Source organism: Manacus candei, unplaced genomic scaffold (genome assembly GCF_025592945.1).
Source record: "Manacus candei isolate 608988 ecotype Guabito, Panama unplaced genomic scaffold, ASM2559294v1 h1tg000009l, whole genome shotgun sequence".
NCBI lineage: Eukaryota > Metazoa > Chordata > Aves > Passeriformes > Pipridae > Manacus > Manacus candei.
The window spans coordinates 1,731,146-1,754,343 of record NW_026138057.1 but is presented as its reverse complement, the minus strand read 5'-3'; the positions used below and the strand labels follow the sequence as shown (position 1 = coordinate 1,754,343).

Below are 23,198 nucleotides of genomic sequence, written 5' to 3'. Positions count from 1 at the left end.
GGGACCACATGCTCCCCTAGCAGCCTGCAGTGCTGTCATGCAGTGGGGTGTTCACATCAGCTGGAGATAACTACTGGAACCAGCAAGAGCAGCAGACAAGAGCTTGTGGCCTCCTCCTGTGCAGGGAGACTTTCTGTCTCCTGCAGAGACTTTCTAAAACCCTACACAGTATGCCCAGAGAAGCTGGGAAGAGTTTAACAAATGTTCACTAAAAATTGATTTGCGATTTGTTTGGACATCTGCAGGCACAAAGGCTCTCTGAAGCAGACTAAACATACTTTACAATATAAAAGACAATGTGCATTTTGCACGTTGCACTTTGCTGCAGGTCTGCAGATTGGTTTATGGAGGTTCAACACCAGTTACAGATGGTGGCTGCAAACTAAAGTCATCCTCTAAAACAAGTTAAGGTAACATGCCAGCTGCAATTAATCAGGTAATGGTTAAGCCTAGAATATTTGCTTTGGAACTCGACCTAGAATTATGTACACATTTAGATTGGAAAAGACCTTTAAGATCATCAATCCAACCATTAACTCAGTACAGTTAAGTCCACCAGTAAAACATGTCTGCAAGTGCCTAGAAAGCCAACAGTCCTTCTAAATTTAAAAGGGAATTAAGATTCCTCTTGATTTCTACACACACACACCCCTTGCCCCATTTATTCCACGAGTACATCAGCAAGATCATCTTTGACTCCTGCGTTTACAATAGTCACAATACACTTATTCTACATATTTCATTTCCATTCCAAATGAAAGACAGCAAAAGGGCAACGTTGTTTTTGACTGATTCAGCAGGTTTTAAGCAAAAATGTTGGTAAAGTTTCACAGAGTCAAATGTGATCTTTTACTCAGAACTTTTGAAGCTTCTATTTTCATCATATTCTTTCTCTCAAATTTCATTATGTTCCTAAAAGTTTAGTGAATAGTAAAAATGCAGAGAAATAAATGGGTTGGGACGTCCGAATTCAAATCAACAGTGACAATTACAGCTATTTTATTCTGCATATCCATACAGACAATCCTTCCTCTGAAGTAGCTGCCACTGAGAACATGGGACCAGGTGTGTATTTGCATTGTCACAGGGGTGCAGTTTCTACCTTCTCATGTTAATAGGAGCGCAGAAGTATCTGGGACTTCTGGCCAGAATTTAGAAGAGACTCTAAAGTGACAACTGAGCAGATGGTCAGATCCATAATTGTGTTGTATTTCATACAGGTATATTCCCTAAATGATGATCAGCTCTAGATTGAGGGCATAATTCTTCCACTGACTAAAAGTTGAAGTAACAACTAAAAATCAGCAATGAACATTTCCTAATATGTCAATACAGGCATTTATCAATATACATACAACTATCAGTGTCACTGCAGTCATAACTTAGAAATACTTGCAGCAAGTGCAGAAGATGTCAAGAACTTGGAAGACATGCTTGGCACTTTTTCAAAGAACAGCTGTGGCACTTGGGGACATGGTTTAGTGCTGAACACTGTGGTGGTTGGATTAATGGCTGGACTTTATCTTAGAGGTCTTTTCCAGCTGTAGTGATTCTATGATTTACTGTCATCTGATTTAATTTATTGCTTATATTGAGTTAAGAGTTAAAGTGCACTTCTTAACACTTGCATTACCTAAAGAAAGTGCTATAAATTATTGGCAACGTACCCAGGTGTAATCAAAAATAGCCAGCTCCTGCTGATGATGACTATAACAACAACAAAACCAATTATAATAGTAGTAGTAGTTTAAAAATACATCATCTTTAAATGCATAACAAAAAGAATTATAATAGTGGTAGCAGTAAAAAAAGATATAATCTTATAATATACTGTTGGTATTCGGACAAAGAGATGAGAAGTGCCAGAAAAAACTCTGGGTGGGATCATTGTTCCTACTGAAAGTAGGAAACACTATCACTAAACCTGGCAGAGCACACGTGCTGGGTGTAAGCCTAAAAATATGAAGGCAAGTATTTCAGGATTCAGCCTTCCAGGACCCTCATGAGGAGGGGAAGATAATTGACAGTCATCAGATTCTGTATTAAAAGGTGGATCTGACAGGTGCAGCATACAACCCATGTTTATTAATGCTGACTGAAATGAAACTTGGTATTATTTAAGTTCTTCTGCAAGAATCGTTTTTTAGTCACTAGGAAGAATACAGATCAGCAACTAACTAAATGGAAATTACAACAGGGAAGTTGATAAAAATTAATTATTTTGAAGAAAGATTTTAGAAAACATTTAATGTGTTTTCTGAATACCTATAATGCAAGAATCAACCAGATTTATTATAAGGAAAAATAAAAACGTAGAAATTCAGGCCATTATGCTTAACATTGGAAATAATGTAATAAAACTTCAACTTCCTTTCCCAATTCCTGACTCCTTTTAAGACTCGCTTATAAATTTAACACTTAACACCATTTTTCTGAATGGGCTGATTTGCAGAACTGGCAGTTAAGGCTAACTCAAAGCAAATATGATCAGTTCTGTAAAAGAATCTGCTGAATATCCAGGTCTGTGTGACTGAATGGAGAAATGGTATCTTCAAAATCTGAGAAGCAGCACTTCAGATTAATAACCTCAGAGCAGAGTCAAATTAACATGCATGTGGACAAACAAATAGCAGATACACATTATTGATTTTAATTTCAAGTTTCTCTCCCCTTTTAGTCTTTTAAAAGTATGACAATATTGAAAAGCATGAAGCTACACTTGACATTTCATATTTGATCAGAGATGGGAATTCGTATTTTTCGAGTTTTAAAGGACTCACTAAAGGCAAGCAAAGAGAAAAGCCTGTGAATTACCTATAACAATTTTATTACAGCTCAGCTGAGTTGTATATCCTGAAAACTCCAGTAAAAATTGTCCAAAAGAGATATACAAATGGAAGACAGGAAATAAAAGATCTAAACCAAAACCAGCCACTAAACCATGAGCCTCCAAAAGGTAGTGGTGGTGTTTTTGAAAAGAATGTACATAGATACCTCTAAATATTTTTTTTCCCCAGAGACAATAGTCTGCATCCTCATACATATTTCAATACAGCTGCCTGACACAAGTCACAAAAGATAGGACAAACAGGATGATTTTTGCATTATTCCAATATTTTTATTTTGACGTTTTGGCCAGTGACAACCTTTAACAGACCAAGTGTTTGGTCTGTGGCAGTATAAGTTTATGCTGCTGCTACTCCCTCCTCCCAGGTGAGCAAAGATGTGTTATTTATAGCTGGGACTATATATAAGCTGTGATCCTTTCCTAGAATGCTCATCAAGCACATTACTGAGCTGGAGCACGCTATCGAACTCTCTGCCAAGGCTATATTTGAACTGGTTGCTGCCTCTTACCCAGGAAATAACCAAAGTCAGTCAGAACATCCTGGTAACCCTATTACAAAGTAAGAAATTTATTTTCTTTTATTATTATTATTAAAAAAAAAAATAACTCGAAACATCTAGGAGGTGAAGTGAGGCATTGAAAATGTCACTCCAAAGTAATCTGATTTTCTGAGAGCTTGTAAATACCTAAACACACACATTTCCACAGACAGATCCTAGAGCTTGGAAGCTTGCTTCCAGTTTTCTAGTCTTGTCCCACTCATTCTGAAAAACAGACTCTCTCTAAAAATATGATGCAGATGATCCCTCAAGAAGTTTCTTCTATTTTTTTGTCAAATGGTAGATGGCTCTCAACGACTTGGTGACATTGCTTTCATAACCAAGTCCTCTGCAGAATTAAACATCTTTTTTAATATGATCCTGAAATGCAACAGCTAAGCAGTAGATTACAACTTCAGACAATTTCCTTTCCTTTCAGTTTTCCATTAAGAACTTAGGTTTTTTCCTTGGTTTTAAACAAACATTTCCAAATACCCTTGCAATAAATACCCATAAAGGTTGTAAACTTCAGAGTTTCTCAAGTCCCTATAGTTTTCACAGTTACAAGGGCTGCTAACATGCACTTAAACCATTGGTACTGATCCATTTTTAATTCAGTATTTTATATTTTTCCCAGATAAACAAACTAAGAGATCATAGCATCCACCTTTTCATCAACTAAAAACCCCAAGTACCGTGCATGAAGCAAAAATCTGTGTTCTTCCAGCAGTTTGGATTCCAATAGTAGATTTATTTCCTGCTGCATTTAACATTTTATTTAAAATGCAGCTAATTCATCCATTTCATTATTTACATTACACAAATGCAGTGAGTGTAAAGGCATGTCTGCTTTGAGAGTTAGTAATTCTGGTTTGTAATCCCACTTCTGTGCTATGAAATCCCACAACATAAAACCATTTACATCATTTACTAGTTGGCATCACTCATTTTCTTCACCCTTGTTCTGAATTCATCAAGGCATTTTTGAACACGTGCTGGATAAAATGAGCAGAAAAATAGTCATCTGAAGCAAGGATGTTTTCATAATTTTCCTATTAATACTCAAGAAGAATTTAAGCTATGTTCTTTGTTAGTTATTAAGATACTTAGGGTCACACAGACTAGCAAGAGTTTCACTGCAGGTACTCAATCAGTCCTTAACCTTGCTAAGCTTGAGAAGCACATATTAAAATCCAGACATTTATTTAAACTTCTTATAAATCAAAGTAATTATATTACCACCCTGGCTAGTATTTTCAAACTGTGACCTTGTCTTCAGGTTAGGTGCATTCACCCATCATAAATTCATGACAATTAATGACCTTTGAAAAATTATTAAAACCTTTCTTTTCATTAAAAAAGTGGGTGAAAAAATGTTTCACTCTTGTAAGAGCAAAATTACAAAATTACAAAAATTACTACTTTAGGCAGTTATAACTTGTGACTCCTACTTTACATGTCTTAAAGAACTCTTTTCTTAATAGTGACACTAATTATTATCATCATTAATGGCATTTTATTATAAATGCTATATAAGAACAAAACCTAGATTTTGCTGCTGTGGACTTGCATGTACCAAAAAGGACATGAACCATCTCATATACACAATTGGAGTACCAGCATTAGACCATATTTGCCAATACTCTAATAAAAATACAGAAAATGGAATTAAATTACATATATAATTTTAATACTAAATATAACTTACAACACAAAAAAAATTTAAATGTTCAAAAAAAGCTTGTTACTGTAGTAATTATTGAAGTATCCTGGCTTTCAGTATTGTATTTTTTAAAAATTCCCTAAAAAACCTTTCCATATGTAGCACTTAAATGAAATAAAAGGGCATTAAAGAATGTTTTCATGCCATTAGTTTACTACACTTGGCAGTCTAAGGCAGTAGATCCCTTTTTTTGTAGCTCTTCTAACCATGTAAATGGAAGATGTTATCACAATAGTATACTGCTGCAGCTTCCCATCAAAACCACAGCTTTTAAGGAAACATCACAGGTAGGGAATTTGTTGGTCTAAATTTTTTTTTTGTTTTCAAACTTAGCATCCATTTAAAAGCAATAATTTAACTGCAAAGCTCTGATTTGTGTGAAATCCTGTGAACTGAGTGTGTTCACAGCTACCTCTGGGCAAACAAGAGGTCTCTCTCTGGAATTACTCTCACCACTTCAGTAAAGGCCTATAGTGAGCTGCTCAGTGATCATATCACCAGAACACCTCAATTAATATCTACATCTCTGATTTCTTCTAACTTAAGGTCTAACCCTGCATCTGGTTGTGCCAAATTCCTGTCAGGTTGTACCCAGTATGATTTCAGAAGCACTGATGTAATCAATTACTGCTGTGACTTGGTCTGGACAGAACTTCAATAACGGTAAAGGCAAAGCATCAGCTTACAGAAGACACTCTGTTTTCACTTCTACTGCCATGCCTAATTGGAAGTTACTTTTAATAAAAGTAAGACTGTTGGTCAAGAGAATAATTTGCCTGCACATTATTTGCGCAGTGATGCACATATGAGAGATGGAATAATGAGAACTCTGCCATGTGAAGAGCTCTTTTTTGAGGCTTTTTAAATTAAAATAATGTAGTATGAGGATGCACATACACAACCACCCTTCAGGCAATAATGATGGTTGCATATTTTCATATTATTTTTAAAAGGAGGAAGACCTTTGCCTTTCGTTATCTGTCAGATAAAGGTCTTCTATACCCCAGTTAATGAACAACAACAATACATAGGAAATCCCATTCTTTCTAGTGGAAGAAAATTACATAACTGACAATACTTTGCAACTATTTTAAGATCATACACATGCATGAACAGAATTGCAGCAACAATTCATGGCCCAGCATCAAAAACGTAGGTCAGAGTTGTAAAGTAGCAGATGTTTGACACAGTAATAAGTAGAAGCTAAAGACTCTGATAGACTTGACAACTCTACAGCTAAAAGGTGAATTATAAAGGATAATGAGTCTATAAACAAGTACAGAAATCACCTCCCCAAAACCAGACATCTTTACCTTTGAGGAGATATAAAAATTCAAGCCCATCTTTGATCAGGATTGCCATTTAAAAGACAGCCAGTGAGTTAACACAGATACAGTAATGCAGTTTGAGCAGTACAGAGAGCCAGAGAGCACTGGAGGAGAGTAAAACCACATTGTGCTCCATTCTAGAGGAAAAATTTGAGGGAGTTTGAGCACATATCTTTCCTCCAAGTGCAGAAACTTGAAGGTTAATGCCTCATGAAATAAGTATTTCACTTGCCACCATTTGTCTGGTTGATCAGCATTTCCAAGAATTTGCAGTAGAGATTAGAAACAGTAACAGATCAACCAGAGAGGAAGAGAACTGCAAATCCGTTTAACAGATTTCAATCACTAAATATCATGGAACTTTAAAAAGGGATGGTTGTGTGTCTGCAAAACGGAGTTCAGCTCAAAAATAGCTGTCTTCAAGGTTCAGTCATTCCAAAATATGCATAAGACAGAAAGCTGGGATAAATTCAGAAAGCAAATTTCCTGATTCAAGGTGAAAGACTGGAGAATGTTCCATTGTGGTGTATTTTTATTTCTGCTCTCAGTGAACAACTTGCATCTCTGAGCTTGCTGCTGAGAAACTTCTCCCCCAGAGCAGTAAAGAAAAGCAAAACACTGAAAGGAAACAGACTTTGTTTTCACGTATCACTGAAAATTGGTAGACATTTCAAGTTTCTTTACATGCTTCAGGAAAAGTATTTTGGTTTGTAGTAATTTTCTCCCACTCTGAATAGATATGACCTAAAAGTGAACTTCAACAGAAGGCACACCAGCTCATACTTCTCAAAGCTAAGTGACAGGAATACAGAGCACTGTGCATTTTATCTTCTGAAGAGACTCAGGAAAAGTACCTTGGGTATGGGTCTGACCCTGCTTATGTGTCTTTTGCAGATAGAACTCTCTTCTGCAGAATGGGATGCTATGTTGGGAATAAAAAAGGTTACTAAAAGGGTCTCAGTAAATCATCAGGAAATAAACGAGCAGGAAGACAACTTCCACTGTTCTCTACTTTGTGTGCACAGTTATACATTTATACAAGAAGAATTTCCATGCTTTTTAATCAGCTTGGACTTATATTTACTTTGTGCTGACATAAAACCCAAGATTTGTGCCTAATATTGCCATATATAAAGCCCTGTTAGTCACAGACATAAGAAAGTCTTTTCCTCTTTCATATGCTCACTTTGTCCCGAATATTTCCTTCATTTTAATGAAGGGACTACAACAAAACCAATCCACACCAAAAAAAAAAAAAAAAAAAAAAAAAAAGGCACATTCAGTATAAAATCCAAGGTGACAGTTTTCTAAGTAACTTAACATAGAGACACACTTTCTCCATGGTATTCTCACCTCATGACATCAGTAAGTCTCTTTCCTTGAGTACTGGATCTTTTTCTACACAACCTCGTTTATCATTATTCCTTCCAATACACAGCACACACATAAATGAAGTGGTAAAAAAAAGAAGTTTACTACAATAATCCATCATCTGGATAAGATCTCAACCTCAAACTTCTTATCTGAGAAACTTAATCTCAGACTAGAATCATAGAGAGAATAATACTTGTTCAAGTATAGCAGCATTGCCTTTCTTCCAAGATATGAGCTATCAACCTTACATATCACCTATGTAGTAGATTTTCCTGTTCTCTCTTTTTTTAAAACCCTTTTCATATAAATTAATTCAAGCTAAGCCTTGGAGCAGTGTACAGCATCAAACTTGCTATAGATGATGGACCTCTTTCTCCAGTGCAGTTAAAACTAAAACAATAACTGCAGTCTCCTCCAGAAAACAACAGCTAAAATATAATATCAGTACCAACAGATCAAATGAGACATCTCATTCACTCCCACAAGCACCTGAACATCATGTGAATGCAAAAAACACGTGGTACCCAGATATAGAGCCCTGCAGCCAAGAGGTTGATGACATGACCTACATGTCCCTGGAGAAGTAAACCAAATTTTACTGGAGAAAAGACTGAGAGGTAATGAAACGGTATGAAGACTACAGAGGCAGTGAAGGAAGAACAGCATAAAAATTATTTACCCCAAAATGTCATTTTTCCACTAAAATTTGCAAGCTGTTCAAATAAAAGTTCAGATCATAAACCCCTGATTAATTCTGATATCATATACGGCCTGTCAAGAGCTGCATTGGTTCTGCCTTATCCCAACCCATGAGTTGTTTTCCATCTTACTGTCTCCCCTGTCTGCCTTCTGCACAAAGATGTCCCTAAAACACTTTGCATCATGAATGCTACAACTTTGGGCATCTCCTTCAGTTTTTTCCCAGGGCCACTAGCCCCAAGTGGAAAAAATCTGAATACTGTTTCAGTGTCATACTTCACTTTACACTCTACCATACATTTCATTGCAGTATTTAAGGATTTTCTTTTTTCTGAACCGTTTGGAAAAACATTTGTACTATCACATAAGAATAACCTTTTCAAAGGGAGCGAAAAAGGAACATAATTACATCTTAATTATCTTAAAAATTCTAAATTGATTTGAAACGGTAATAACAAATAATTAAAACACATTAAGTTCATAAAGTACAAAGGAAAATAGGTTTCAAAGAGAAAATTAAAGCTTTGTCTTCAGTTACACTGATAAAATGTAGAGTAGCAAAGAGTTGTGCTTTTCATAGCTCAATTCATTTAAATGAGAAACTTTGGGGAAATTTCAAATCCAATTTTACCAGCAGAGCTCAACCTCACCAGAAACATTACTGGCCATCACAGTGGGGGGGGTTGGAAAGAAATGATCTTTGAGGACCCAGCATGACTAGCCAATAAATTCTCCTATGAGGAGAGGCTGAGGGAGCTGGGGGGGCTCAGCCTGGAGAAGAGGAGGCTCAGGGGAGACCTCCTCACTCTCTGCAACTCCCTGACAGGAGGGGGGAACCAGGGGGGGTTGGTCTCTTCTCCCAGGAACCAGCAGCAGGACAAGAAGTCACAATCTTAAGCTCTGCCAGGGGAGGTTTATGTTGGATATTGGGAAGAAATTTTTTACAGAGTGATCAGCCCTTGGAATGGGCTGCCCAGGGAAGGGGTGGATTCACCTTCCCTGGAGGTGTTTAAGATAAGACTGGATGTGGCATCAGTGCCATGGGCTGGGAACCACGGCGGGGTTGGATCAAGGGTTGGACTTGATGATCTCAGAAGTCTTTTCCAGCCTGGTTGATTCTATGATTCTATGAAAGAGAGCTCACTACACCAGCACGAAGGGGACCAGAAGGCAGTTTTTGGTTTGTTTTAACAGTTATCAACAGTTGAGTGGACCAATTAACTATGTCACAATTGAGTGGATAACTGGTGGTGTAAGTATTTTTCCCCAAATTCATTAAAAGGGTGTGAAAGCCTGAATTAGCCAGATCAGTATGTGGGCAGGGGGGAGAGAACAACAGAGTTTTATAAAACTCAGCCCAACACAGAGTATAAGAATTAAGCAACTAACCAAAGCTTTTCAAAGAGAACTGGCTTCATGTGTGTTGAGCTGGCTTCAACATGCACACTGAAAACAAAACTAAAAGCAAGGCAAGTGGAATTATTGTTTGCCATTTCTTGTCTTTTGTTATGGTTTTGGTGGTTTAATTATTTTTTTTTTAAACACAGTTCTCCTGGACCTATTAAAACTCCTTTAACATTTCCTGATCATCAGAACTGTGCTGACTTTTGTATGAACAGTTCTAGGGGGGGCTTTGCTGTTATCCAGAATCATTTGTACAAAAGCACAGGTAAAACACCCATAGTTTTCCAACATCACTCCTACCTTTCTTGCCTTCTGTGGTTCATTGTCTCTTTGGATTCTTATATTACTTAAATAAATTATCCCCCCCTCCTCCAAGAAAGCAGAATTGATTTTTGGCATGAAATCATCATCCTGGTAGCTGCTATGCCTCTTCTTTTTTATCTCCTTTTTCTTTGGAGTAGACAAATGAATAAGCTACTGTTTTATATTTACATAGTAGTTAGCACAAAAGAGACTTTGACATTCCAGACACTTCAAAATTTACATAGAAAATTTGTTAGTCACACTTAATTATTCTAATCCTTACTCTGAAGGTGCTGTGCAACCTGGGAACAAAACCCAAGCAGTTTAAATAAATAATCACACAAACAGCAAAGGTGGGCAATGCAAAAAGGAGAAAAATCAGTCCAAACTTTCCAGGATCTTTTCAGATGGACAGATAGATGCAATTCCTAGAAACCTAAGTGCACACACCTACGAAGTATTACAGTTTGAGTGTTGTAAATGTAGCACTGAGACTGCTGATGCACATTTCACATAGCAGAACAGAATGTGAATAATTCTGTAAATACATAACATCTCTTCCCAGACAAGAGTAAGGACTGGTTTGGGAGCATTTCAGAAGCAGCTGTAATTCTAATGAGCAAAATTCTACTCGAACTTCAGGTACTGCACTGGGAATAGAATGAAAGAAGCTCCACTGATGAAACTATTATAAGAGATGTTTGGATCTTTTCATTTGAAAAAAAAAAAAAAAGAGAGAGGAAATAACTGATTTCTACAATAAAGCTTGAAGTCAGGTGTTCAATGAAGATGGCATCTCGTGCTATACAAATGGGATCAAGAATTTAAACAGCCCTGGTAGCTTTAAGATATTTTTAGAGAAGTAACACAGTTAAAATGATCTTAGTTCATAGAAGTAAGTTTTTTTCCCTGCATCACTGAAATAATAACATATGTGTGTGTACATATACATGAAATAATATGTGGAAATATATGGAATATAGAAAACATAGCACTATTACTTGTAAGAGATAATATGTTAATGAACACATTTGGTAAATGGACCCTTTTCTATTAATAAATATGCAAGAAATAGCAGAATTTGATATGGGAAGTCAAATTAGGAAAGCTTACTAAAAATCAGACAGCTAGTGTTGAATAACATTTAAACATTTTCTAAAAATTCCTTAAAAACCCCCAAAACTCCTGTTTAAACATTTCCTTAAAAAGCCACATAAATTCCTTTTATCACTGGCCTAATTCTAATTTTTTGTTTTGTGAAGGGATCCTTTTTTTCCTCGCATAAGTCTGAAAGTTTACTGGAAATTGATTTACATGGAGCTTTGCTAATTAAATCAGCTGAAGGAGATTTAGACTGACACCATGCTAGGTGCTTAAATTAAGAGACTGTCCCACTGCATTACATATAGTGCATTTATCATAGATAAACTAACAGCCTGTTAATGGAACTGGCAGACAGTGGAGGAGAAAAATTAATCTTTACAGTGCTATGTGTAATAAATACACAGCTCTACTAACTGTAGCTTTACAGATTTCTGAACAATTAGAAGGGGGTTTTAATAACGTGGGTTTCAGTTTTAAATTAGAAAAATAAAATCCCTCATTAACACTTTACTTATGTGACAGTCTCATTACCAAAGATCTGCACATATTTCTGTGTTGACAGACTGTTACAAAGTAAGAAACCTTAGAAAAATCCTTTTAAGTCTAGAAACTTCGACTGTACAGTGTTAATAAAATTAAGAAATTGGCTGTACATTACCTAAATAAAACCTTATCTCTAAATTAATCTTTATTATGTAGGCATTATCATCCAGATGGTGGTATTCAGTCAGTGTGAAGTGCAGAAGTTTCATGTAATCCGTTGCAAGTTCCTTTAGTCTTCAAAGTTTCTTGGCACTGTTAAATGCCCATATCATTCTGTTTTCAAAGCAGCTACAACACACTGAACACAGCTCAAAGGTTTTTTGCCTCTCAGTCTATATAAAACACATCACAGCATATGGCACTGGAAATATATTTGGAATGGGTTTGCCTTAATGTCAAACTGATTGTCTTAGCGAACCAAAGACAGCGCCCAGGAGCATCTTTGCCTTTCTTTTTCCCTCTGTAGTAGGTTTAAGACAGGCTGTCACCACCTGACCCCCTCTCCTTGTTCATGCCAGCACTAGTGATAACACACAATCAGTCACATAGAGAGACAGAGAGAGAGAGAGAGCAGGGTTTGGATGAAGCTTCAGCAAGATTGTTTCCTTGATGTGCCTCGTAAGCAAGTCTACTCATGCACACAGAAGGAAAGGCATGTCTGCCAGCAAGAGAGGCACGACACCCTTTTCCTATCAGATTAAGTGCTGGCTGCTCACAAAATCGCTGACTCAAAGCAGTAGCACTGCTCCTGCCTAAGTCATTTCAGTCAAAACAGCTGCCCTTTCACCAGAGAAATCAACCCCTTCTCTCACCAAAGGGGAAAGAAAAAGCAAACACATAGAACAAGAACAGTCATTTTGGAATATATAAAAAAAATGCTCTAATTTTTGTCCAAAAAAAAAATAAATCTCTCGTTCTCCTCATTCTCCTTCCAAATGACTTGAAAGAAAAGTGAAAGCAAAGGCTAAGAGTAGAGATTGGTATGGATATTAGCATCATATAATTAAGACTAAAAATTAGTTCAGAATCTATATCTGAATGAATTATACTTAATCATTGAATTTTGTCCACCTGGTGCTTATTCAGCTACACATGTAGGCAATAAAGAAGGCCTGCATGCTTCTCAGTTACTAAAGTTCCATAGTTAAAGGTATTTTTTGGGGTAAAGTACCTCCTAACTTCTACATGAGGTGCTCTCAATATACTCCAAAAATACTTATCTGCAAAAGGTAAAATAACTGCATGTTGACCTACTAGCCAAAAAAAAAAAGTTATTTGGCTAAGAATGCACTACAGATTTTTAAGAAGGGCCAGAGACCTTTTCAAGACATGACTCACAATTAAAATCAAAATACATTATTGTGCTAAACTTGAGAGTTCATGCTTCATGAAACTCTAATACCATATTTGTCATGTTTGGTGATATCTGGTTCTGGATGCAGTGGTCCATTATATTCATTGACTGCTCACTGCTTATGAAAGAGCACATTCTGAGCTCTCACCTCGGTCTGTTGTTTTATTTCTTCACCTTTGCTACTCAGAGAGCACTGGTCTTAACTTCCAAATTTTATTGAAGTTTTCAGTGTTTCAGGCCTGTGACTCACGATGCAATTCCAAACTTTTATTTTCAGCAGCAAACAACTGCTGTTTTGGACAATCCCACTGACACTGCACCACTCAGCAATAAGAGCTACTTCTGCAGGTTGGTTTTTTTTTTAAGGTACCTGTTGAGATCATCTTGCTCACGAAAGATAAAAACCTTTTCTTTGTGCTGCACGGGTTTGGTGCTTCCACTACATTAGCCTGAACTTTTCTGCCACTTAAATGAGAGGCAGCATGGACTTAGAATCTTCACCATCACGTTGTGTTCAGTTTGTGGGTGTTATTTCCCACTGCTCTCACTCAAGAACATCAGGAACAAAGAGACCAAAGACTTCTCAGTCTTGGTGTGCTCGAGCTGTTGTCTAATGATGACACCCAGCAGAGAAAGGTGATGCACATCAGAGAGCACCTCAGGGAAAACACGAATTTCCTGTCACTGAAGACTTTTCCTAAGGAATTTTGGTGTTATTTCATGAAGGCAGCATAGAGCATGCAGTAGAATAAATAGAAAAGACCTTGAGGTTAAGAAGAGTTTACAGTGTAATTCTACATTATTGTTCACCTGAAGAACAAAATCTGTTTTTTACAACTGTTACTGTTATTTTACTGTTTTACAAGACAGCATTACCTGTAGTATCACTCAGACATTTAGATCCCAGAAAAATCAGGGTGGAACAACAGGACAAATCCATAAAGAAGTCACGTTATTTTAAAAGCAATGTAAAACCCATTCAACTTTGTTACTAAAGTACCACAGTTAACTGCTTCCAGTACTATAATTGCATTAGTTTAACTGATTGACCAGTTATATTTAAAACAAGTACCTGTTGGAAGTCCAAGTTTTTTCAGGATACTCTGCTGAAGACATACATAACATGAAAAGATCCAGTGTATGCTGAAAACATATGTCTTGTCTAGTCTATGATTTAAGACAAGCAAAGTTTATATTGTTTCAAAGATAAGCAAAATCTAATTGGAGAAATGCAGCACATAGAATAAGGTGTCTCATTGATAAATGTGTGTTGTTATTTTCAAGCCTTAGAGATTAAAGCTATTCACTTCTGGTTTTGTTTTTCCTATAATCAAAGTTTGCAGATGAACAAGTGAAAAAGAATTTTTTTCCTGATACACATAGTAAAAGCAAGATGAAAGCCTCCATTATAATCTGTTGTGAAAAACGAACAGCTCAGGTATTCTTTGTGCTTTACCATCCAAAATTCCATTATTATTATTGATCAAGGTCATACAGCAGGTCTGTAGTAGAGCTAAGAACAGGAATTGGCTATCTTGATATCAACTGGAATACCATATTTACTAAAATAAGCTGATCGAGTGTAGTAAAAAAGGATAAGTCCTTTACACAATGAAATCTTTGATAAGTGGAGAAACATTTCATGTTTATGAGCAGCAATCATCTTCTTTCCACAGCCTTTTTGAAAGCTGATGGTGCAGTGACAGCTCCAGCAGATGAGAAGTCTTCTCTTTCATAGAGCATGTACAAAAATTACAGTTCCCTTGCATATGACAGGCCACAGACTTCTAAAATAATTTCCTTGAGGAAGACCACTAACTGTAACCTTGCCCACCAAAACCCATGCATTGTACTTACTAAATGGCATTCCTAAGTTTTCAGGCTTTATATCTCCCTGTTTGCTGCAGTTATAGAGGACACTGCTTTAATAAAGTAACCTTTCTAATACTTTTCAACAGAGGCTATTACCTGATTATAATGGCAATAAAAAATCTTTAGAACTGCCTTCATTTTTAACTAGATGCTACTTTAAAAAAGGAAACAAAACACTCCAAACCAACAACAAAAAACAAGCCCTGCAAACCACAGCCATGAGAAGCCACTGAGAACCCTCAATAAGAAATTATGAATTGTCAAGCAACGGGGATGTTTATAATTATCCACGATAAAGTTCCGTGTGCAGCTATTCTTTTCTGACTCTCAGCCCCATATATTACTACTACCATTTATGAAAATCCTGCATGCCAAGGATCAAGGTTTCCCCAGATGCTGTACTAATACCTAAGAATGTGGCTACTCCACTGAGATCAAGAGCAAAAGAGAAGAAGGAATTACCTCGATGGTACAGTTGTAGCACCTACCTGAAAGCTGACATCCATATTAATAGCTACTGAGGTTTTGTGTGAGGTGGGAAGGTTGAGACAAACAAGTGGAAAGGAGATAAAGACAATCCTGGTAAGCCTTCTGGAGGCACAGATTACCTATATTGCTTTTCTGCTACAAGATATTCAGGTGAAATTAGGTATTGTGCCTGAGCCAGCACAGCTGCTTGTTCAGGGTAGTTTTCCCAGTGTAAGGTACTTGGATAAAGCCTCTACAGTAGCATAAAACTTTTATTTATGTATTACATGTCTAACTTCATATTTTAAGAGGACACATTTCTATACAAGGGTAAACTGTACCTTTACAAGTCCCAGTATCTATCCAAAAAGAGACTCTGTGGTCCAACTTCACTGATACCTAAATGCCTTTTGTGCAGAAGATTGTTTGTGTTTAGCTATATAATCTAGAAGCATAAATGCTCTAGAGTAATCTCAAAACAGATTCTGAAATTTTGAGCACTTCTGAGAATGTTCTTTCCCAGCCCTTGTTTGATTTATAGCACTGCCTACTGCACAGTTCTGTGAATCTATTCCCCTGCAAAGATTAAAACATAAAATGAAAAATGGATGTGCAAATCTTATGAATAGGTTTTGACATGACATTCTCTTAGCTGTGACTTGTAAAGGCATTCCTCATGTTGCAAAGTGTGAAATATGTAACATTTTCTTAGGAGAGGATGTTGATCTTTGATGTTTGATCTTTGCACGCTTCCAAGCCTAGTCAACAAGAAGGAACATTCAATCCATGAAATAGATAATGGCCAACAAGCTCTAAGTGATGTCCAGGTGTTGAAGACAAATTAGCTTTTGGTAGAATTGCCTTTTGAAGGTTTAGGGCTTCACGTGCTGCCACAACCTCAGACCTAGGGGGAGGTCAACTAAGCTTGGGAAGAAAGATGTACCACTGATAGTGGGCACAAAGAATGCAGGATTCACAGGCCAGGAGGACATTTGGCAGAACCCCCAAGATAAGGAAGAAAAACTAATAAAACCAACCCAACAACTCTGCTGAAGTCAGCACCAACCAGGTGAAAGGTAATTCTGGCAGGGGGAGATCATGACCACCAACTCAGAGCCACCAACCCAAGAGACCCACTGACCCAAAAGAGAAAGACTGAGCATGTGGGCTAATTAGCATGGGAAACGAGAGAGTCATTAACTAATAGAAAACAGAATATAAATTAATAAGAGAACTAGTTATCTTGTAGCCAAGGAACACCAATGCCTTTCTTTGCTGAAATGTATAAATACTGGAAAGTTTTGGTAGTTGTAGTTGGCTTGGTTGATTTGCCACCCAGCCCCCCTTTCTGTGCAGAAGTGTAAATAAATCAAATATCTTGACTCTGGGTGTGGACTGGCCTCTTGCACACCGGGTGAAAGAACCTATTTTGGGGCAACACACTCTCTGCTTCACTGAGCCTGTATGAAAAGTATTAGAACTCCTACTCTAATGTTTCTTCACACAGTACTTCATGTCTATAATGGAGGTACCAGCTTAAGAGATGTAGACCCCTGTAGATAAGGACAATTCCACTGAGATCAGTAAGAGCAAACATGAGCAAAAGAAAGAAGTCAGACTATTTTTTATTTCCTGTTTTATTCTACCATGAGAAGCATTTTCTCTTTTACTTAAGTGCAGATTCAGGTTTGTTAATCACACCACGCAGATTTCTCACTATAACTGATGAAGTACAGTAGATTATCTTTTCCTTGGTGAATGCCTGCCAGGGAACAGCAGGTTTTGAAAAACTAAATGGCTTACTAACCCGGTGCAGACTTCTTTAAAATAAAAAATAATAAAATAAAAAAAATAAAAATAAAATCATATGAGTATCAGCTAGCACAACTGGTGGTGTTGTTTAAATTTGTATTTTGCTTCTATGGTTCTTGTTTTGTCCGCTTGCCTAATTAACACATTTAGGAACCTACTTGATTATGCCAAATACTAGCATTATTCATTCTTTCCTCCAGAGCAGCACTGAATAGGCAGACTGTGTGGATTCTCCTTCCATTTCCTTGACCATTTCAGGGATACTCACTGTCTTGTGTGCTGGAGAGTCGTTTGAATGCAAAGCACTGTCGCTTCTCTACGTGGTGCTGTTAGCATCAGGTTGTAATTTTATTTATTAAAACACATTCCTGTAAGCCCTGGGAGCCCCTGTCAGAATGAAGACCGGGAAAAAAAAATAAATATTTGAGATGTGGACAAGCAGGCTGGGTTTTCTTTTCTGTGTTTGTGATATGCATCTGCTTACAGCTGCACACAGTCTCACCACACGTGTGATTCAAAGTCACAAGGCATTTCTAGTCTTCAGCCTCCCTGTAGAAATAGCTCAAATAGGGGTTTTCTTGTTCAACCACATGGCAAACCACTGATACCCAGTTCTCTCCTGACAAGTTGTGCTCAGTTGGTAGACAAAGATAAAACCTGTACGGCTACTGCAGAGATCTAAAATAATTCTGCTAAAAGATCTGCCCTGCTTGCACGTTTTTGTGCCTGTATTTAGCTCTGCAGTCACACAGTTTGAAGGTCTTGGTCCCCAAAACAAGGGCAGAGTGGCTCCCCAGGCAAGCATTTGCACATTGTTTACTTGGAAGTTTTCACTATTTACTAACTCACCCTGACACAGGAAGCAAAAGCTCCATCCAACATGGCCTTGAACACTTCCAGAAACGTTTAGTATTACAATGCTAAAAGCCACCACAGAGGGATAAATCATTCAAACTGAGTGATTTCCACCCCTCAGCAAATTTTTTAGAACATAATCCATTTACAAATTAAAGCCCAACCGTCAGTTTGAAAGTTCATTGCCAGAATACACAGAATGCTTAATTTTTTTTTTAAGAGCCAAAGTCCATTTCAAAAAGCTCCAAGTCCAGTGACCATATGTACTTAGATCAGAGCAAAAACACTCAATTCTATGTGCAGAATCAAATCATTGATAAATCTCTGTTCTTCCAACAAAATTATTTTTTTTAGTTCCTTACCAATATACAGTGATTAACCTGTCAAAATGAGCTTTCAAACATGTGTATAAACACTCAGCAAATTACTATGTTCTACAGTACACATTCTCAACATTTTCAATCCAAGTACTTTTAGCTTCATTTGCTGATTTCTTTTGTTGAGAATCTCAAGTGCACACTGAATTTTAAACACCACTGGATTCTCTATTTTGCAATAATAATCAAACAAAACATCCAAGGTGAACGTCTCTAATTTAACATTTCTCTGACCAACACATTTACATTTGTAATCATTAATCATGCCATCTGGCTTAATGTGCTCATTAATAAATTAAAAAAAAAATCCATTGCATTATTGGTTTTAGATAGTTGATGACTTTCTTCTCCCTGAAACTTGTCAATGTCATAACTTTACACTTCATATTTTTGTACTTCATAGGGAGCCATTGCCAAATATTGACACATAAATCTTATTCTTACATTTCCCAACATGCTTGTTTGACACTGTAATACAGAATTTAACACTGTTCAAGCAGAATTTTGAAAGGAATCTCTTTTGTTTCATTAAGACTTCCTGCTGTCAACAGCAGGAAATAGCTTTTTACTCCTCAAAGTAATGCATACTTTGTCTTGAGACTCAGGACCTAGTTTTCACTCTTCTGCTGCCTGCATTGACAATTTTCATGTCTCCTCATTCTGCCTTAATCTCTTGACCATGTTCACTGGTTGAGAACAGTGCTGAGATAAACCCCTGCAACCACACACCAGCTGTGACTGATGTGGTGACACCTGGACAGTAAGTTTGACAATAAGTTTTATTCTAAAACAGTGGTAAAGCATAAAGAGGTGCCTTTTTGGTTTTGGGACTCAACACACTTCACTGACTTCCACAATCAAATATGCACTCAATGAGTTTAATTTTTAAACACAGAGATCTTTCATTTCAGGTTTCAAATTTGGATTTGTCATGTATTTCTATGAACATAAAAAGCATTACATCAGCTGTTATGGGTAGATGAAATTACTTTCTGGAGGCTTGATGTTTTCAATAGCACATATATAGAATATACATATACCATGAAAACCAACTCTTGTATGGCTTTTAGTGCTTCCTTAAGGAAAGCATAAATAATTTGACTCCCTACTAACATTCATTATAAAAAAGGTTAAAACTCCACTTTTCATATTTAACCAAGATCACTTTGTATTCCAAAACTGAATTTTTGAACAGTCTGTTGAGGATAAAATAAGCTCTAAATTTTAGGACTCAACATAGCAATATTGAGCAATAATTCCACCTCCTCACCATACTATTTTTATTAAGGTCTTTTAAATACATTTGTATGAAAAATATCACAGGCTTAATTTTTTTCCCTCTCCTGAGTTCTTGCAAAAGCTCCCTGTTCAGTCAGGCCAGTCTTCTTGCCCACTGGCTCATCTTTCAGCAGATGACCTGCTCCTGCCACTTTAGGATTTCTTTCCTAAAGCATATTGAGCCTCCCTGGAACCATTTGTTATTAAGGGCTTCTTCCCAAGGGACTCTCAAAACCAATGCCCTAAATAGGCCCAAATACACTCTCTGGAAGTCCAAGGTAGAGGTTTTGTTGACCACCCTCCTTCCTTCCTTCACCAAGATTCAAAAAACTCTATCAAAAGTTCTAATTAAATTGATCTCAACTACAGCATATCAAATTTATAAGTCGCCTAAGACCGTACAAATAGCTTATAACACACTTTATGATTCTGGAATTATGGTTTACAAGACATCCTTGACACTAAAAGAACAGAAGGATGTTAATTTATTCCATAGTTCCTACGGAGGCAATCCTCTTACCCTCTGTTAAATTCTAAATTGACCATGTACAGCTAAGCCCAGGAAAAGAAACATAAAACTGATGTGTTATAATTAATAATTTTGTTTAATGGTTCTATAAATTGTCTTTACAAAACCATCCCATCTGCCAGTTGTCTTTATCTGCATTTTCTACGTGTTTGTCTACACATAACTCTGCTCCTGCCTGTACTTCTGTCTTATTTACATCATGAGCCCTCCAGTGGAGTTGACTAAGATTATGCTTAACTAGTGGTTAACTAGACAAGAACAGAAGTTTCACAGAAGGATGAAAAGCAATAAAAATCAGGTTTGCTGTTTATTTGATAGTTTTCCTGACAATCAGTATGGAACAGTCCTTCTAGAACAGTTATCCAATATACTTGTATCCAACAGATTATTTATAAAAATAAATGTGAGCCTTTTAAAGATATAGAAACAATGGAATTGGCTTTAATTGTTTTATTTCCTAATTCACTAGGCATTCACATTATTCTACTTATGGTAGAGGTAATTTAATATTTCAATCAGCCCAGAAAAGCCACACAAACTATTTGGAAAAGGATTATTATTCATGTCAACTGACAGAAACAATTTTTTTTCCTAAAATGGGAACACAATTTCTGCAGAAAATGAATCAGTTTATTTTTAGTCAATAATATAGGTGGTTGCAATAGGTTCAGGCACACACTTTTAAGATACCAAGTAAAAATAACATAATATTCTGCCATGCTGCATATTCTGTTGAAAAAGGAAGTTGAAACAACAATCAGATCTTTTTCCTTGCCATGAATTTTGAACCTTAAGTCTTAATTTGACTTCAGTTTTACAGTCAAACCCCTCCCCAGTCATCAGCCAGGCATCTTTGTGACCAAATATGTTTAACCTGTGACATGTTTGACATTGTACAACATCATGTAAATCCACGATGAAATGCAAAGCAGCAACAAAGTCTGGTTCACACAGCCCTTTAAATAGTGACTTGTAGTTCTACTGAAGGAATACAACTCATGGATCTAATGGCATCTTACTCAAGAATACACAAATACATTTTCCCTAATGTTTGTTTCAACACAAATTTAACTATGGATCTGACTTTCATTTGGAAAGAAAGAGATGAGAAATAGCTTTGATGTGACACCAGAACGTAATAAATAAAATTACCCATATTTAGTCATTCCTTTATTTCCATATGAAGGACACCTATGTCATAATTTGTAAGAAAAGGAATTATTACACTCATGAGGAAAAAGAAGGAGCCAATTATGTGCACTGCACATATTAAATCCAAGGGTAATTTGCCAACATCAAAGTTCATTAACCATACGCCAAGTCCAAAACCCAAAGGATCCTAATTAATGCTGAAAACCTGAAAAAGTAGGTCTGACCTATTCTTCTGTGTGATAGCAGCCTGAAAATTGACATTGCATGGTGCTGCTTTTTCCCATTTACTTGTTGCAGAAGTCATTTAATGCCTGCTGTTGCCTATGCAATATTAATAGCAATGGAACTTGAAAATAGATCCCTTCTGACTGCTGGCTCTTTTGCCAGGATATGCCCACATTAAAATCAACCAGGAGAGTGGGTGATTTAAAAATTGTTGGGTTCCTGAGTTTAAAAGGCAGACTTTTGCCTGATGAACTCACTGAAGAGGCTTACTCTGTCTTCATCACTCCATGAATCCTGTGCAGGTTAAATGCATAGCACAAGTACTAGTTAGACTGCTCTGCTATTTTTCCCCCCTGTACTTGACCTCTATTGCAGTTTCACAGGTCTAAATCTTTGCTGTTAGTGACAAATTATACAGACTATATGTAGAAGTTTGACAGGTGCCTCTGCAGACTTTGTTAGTATGTTAAAAATATTTTTTTTGCCTTTCAAAGAGTAAGGTCTCTCGTCCAACGCCAACTTCCCAGGACATCTAGGTGTTAATTCACAACAGGAAAGCTAAGAAAGAATTCCTGTTTCATTGTCTGAGATGTAACTCAGTCACAGAAACTCAAATCTTGCTTCACCTTCAACAAAACAAGAAAGAAGCTTCTATTTTGCTGATACTCCCAAGTGCTGTCAGGAAGGATTAATCCAATAAATGTTTACATGCACTTCTTGGTAGCAGGAACAAGTTCTCATTTCAAGGAAATGATATTGTTTCTTTCTGATTTTAAGGAAGACCAACATTCAGTCCACAAAATATAAACCCCAAGCATTACTGTAAGAGTGTAGTTTCATTTTTTTGTTCTTATTACTAAGGCATATGTGGGGGACTATGGTAGAGACTTAAGAGTCTCTCTGAAAACTAATAATCTTCCAGATTCAAAACATTAGTTGTCTCTGCTCTTTCAAAGCTTTTGGGTTGTTTAGGGAGTTTTCCTTTTTCTTTTTTTCTTTTTTTTTTTTTTTCAGGAAACAGTTCCCATTATTTATTACCAAGTTAAGTAATCACACAACAGAAAAGAAACAAGTAACGAAGTTGCACCAGTATGGTGGTTTAACACTTCAAGACCTTCTATTTCTGTAGTAACAATAGAAATTTTTCACCAAGAAAAAAATTAAAAGATGTACTACGACTGCAACACTTCACTTTAAAAGTACAAAGTAAGACAAACAAACCTCTGTTCAATACAGGATTAGGTCCTATCTCCTCCTAGGCTTTCTCAACCACATTTATTTTATATTTCCAGTTTTCCATTACATAGTTATTTGAGACCATCTCTTATTTAATTAAATATTAAATTGCTAGCAAATGAGTAGTTTAACAAAAAGGGGGTTTGTTTTTTTTTCTTTTATAATAGGCTCATAA

At 36.6% G+C, this 23,198-nt stretch overlaps 1 protein-coding gene across 6 annotated transcripts in view; it reads right to left on the bottom strand.

Moving 5' to 3' along the window:
• The window catches only part of LUZP2 (leucine zipper protein 2), a 130,015-nt gene that overhangs the window by 90,933 nt on the left and 15,884 nt on the right, over positions 1-23,198 (bottom strand). For 2 of the 6 annotated variants that reach the window (XM_051777222.1, XM_051777223.1), the window contains exon 2: positions 17,640-17,758. The exons of 3 other annotated variants lie outside the window; for them this stretch is intronic. In XM_051777222.1, coding sequence (XP_051633182.1) covers positions 17,640-17,707 — 68 coding nt within the window. In that variant the 5' untranslated portion in view covers positions 17,708-17,758. Of the gene's footprint in view, positions 1-17,639; positions 18,179-23,198 lie in introns of those variants that run through there. One more of the 6 variants, XM_051777221.1, reaches the window with a different exon arrangement.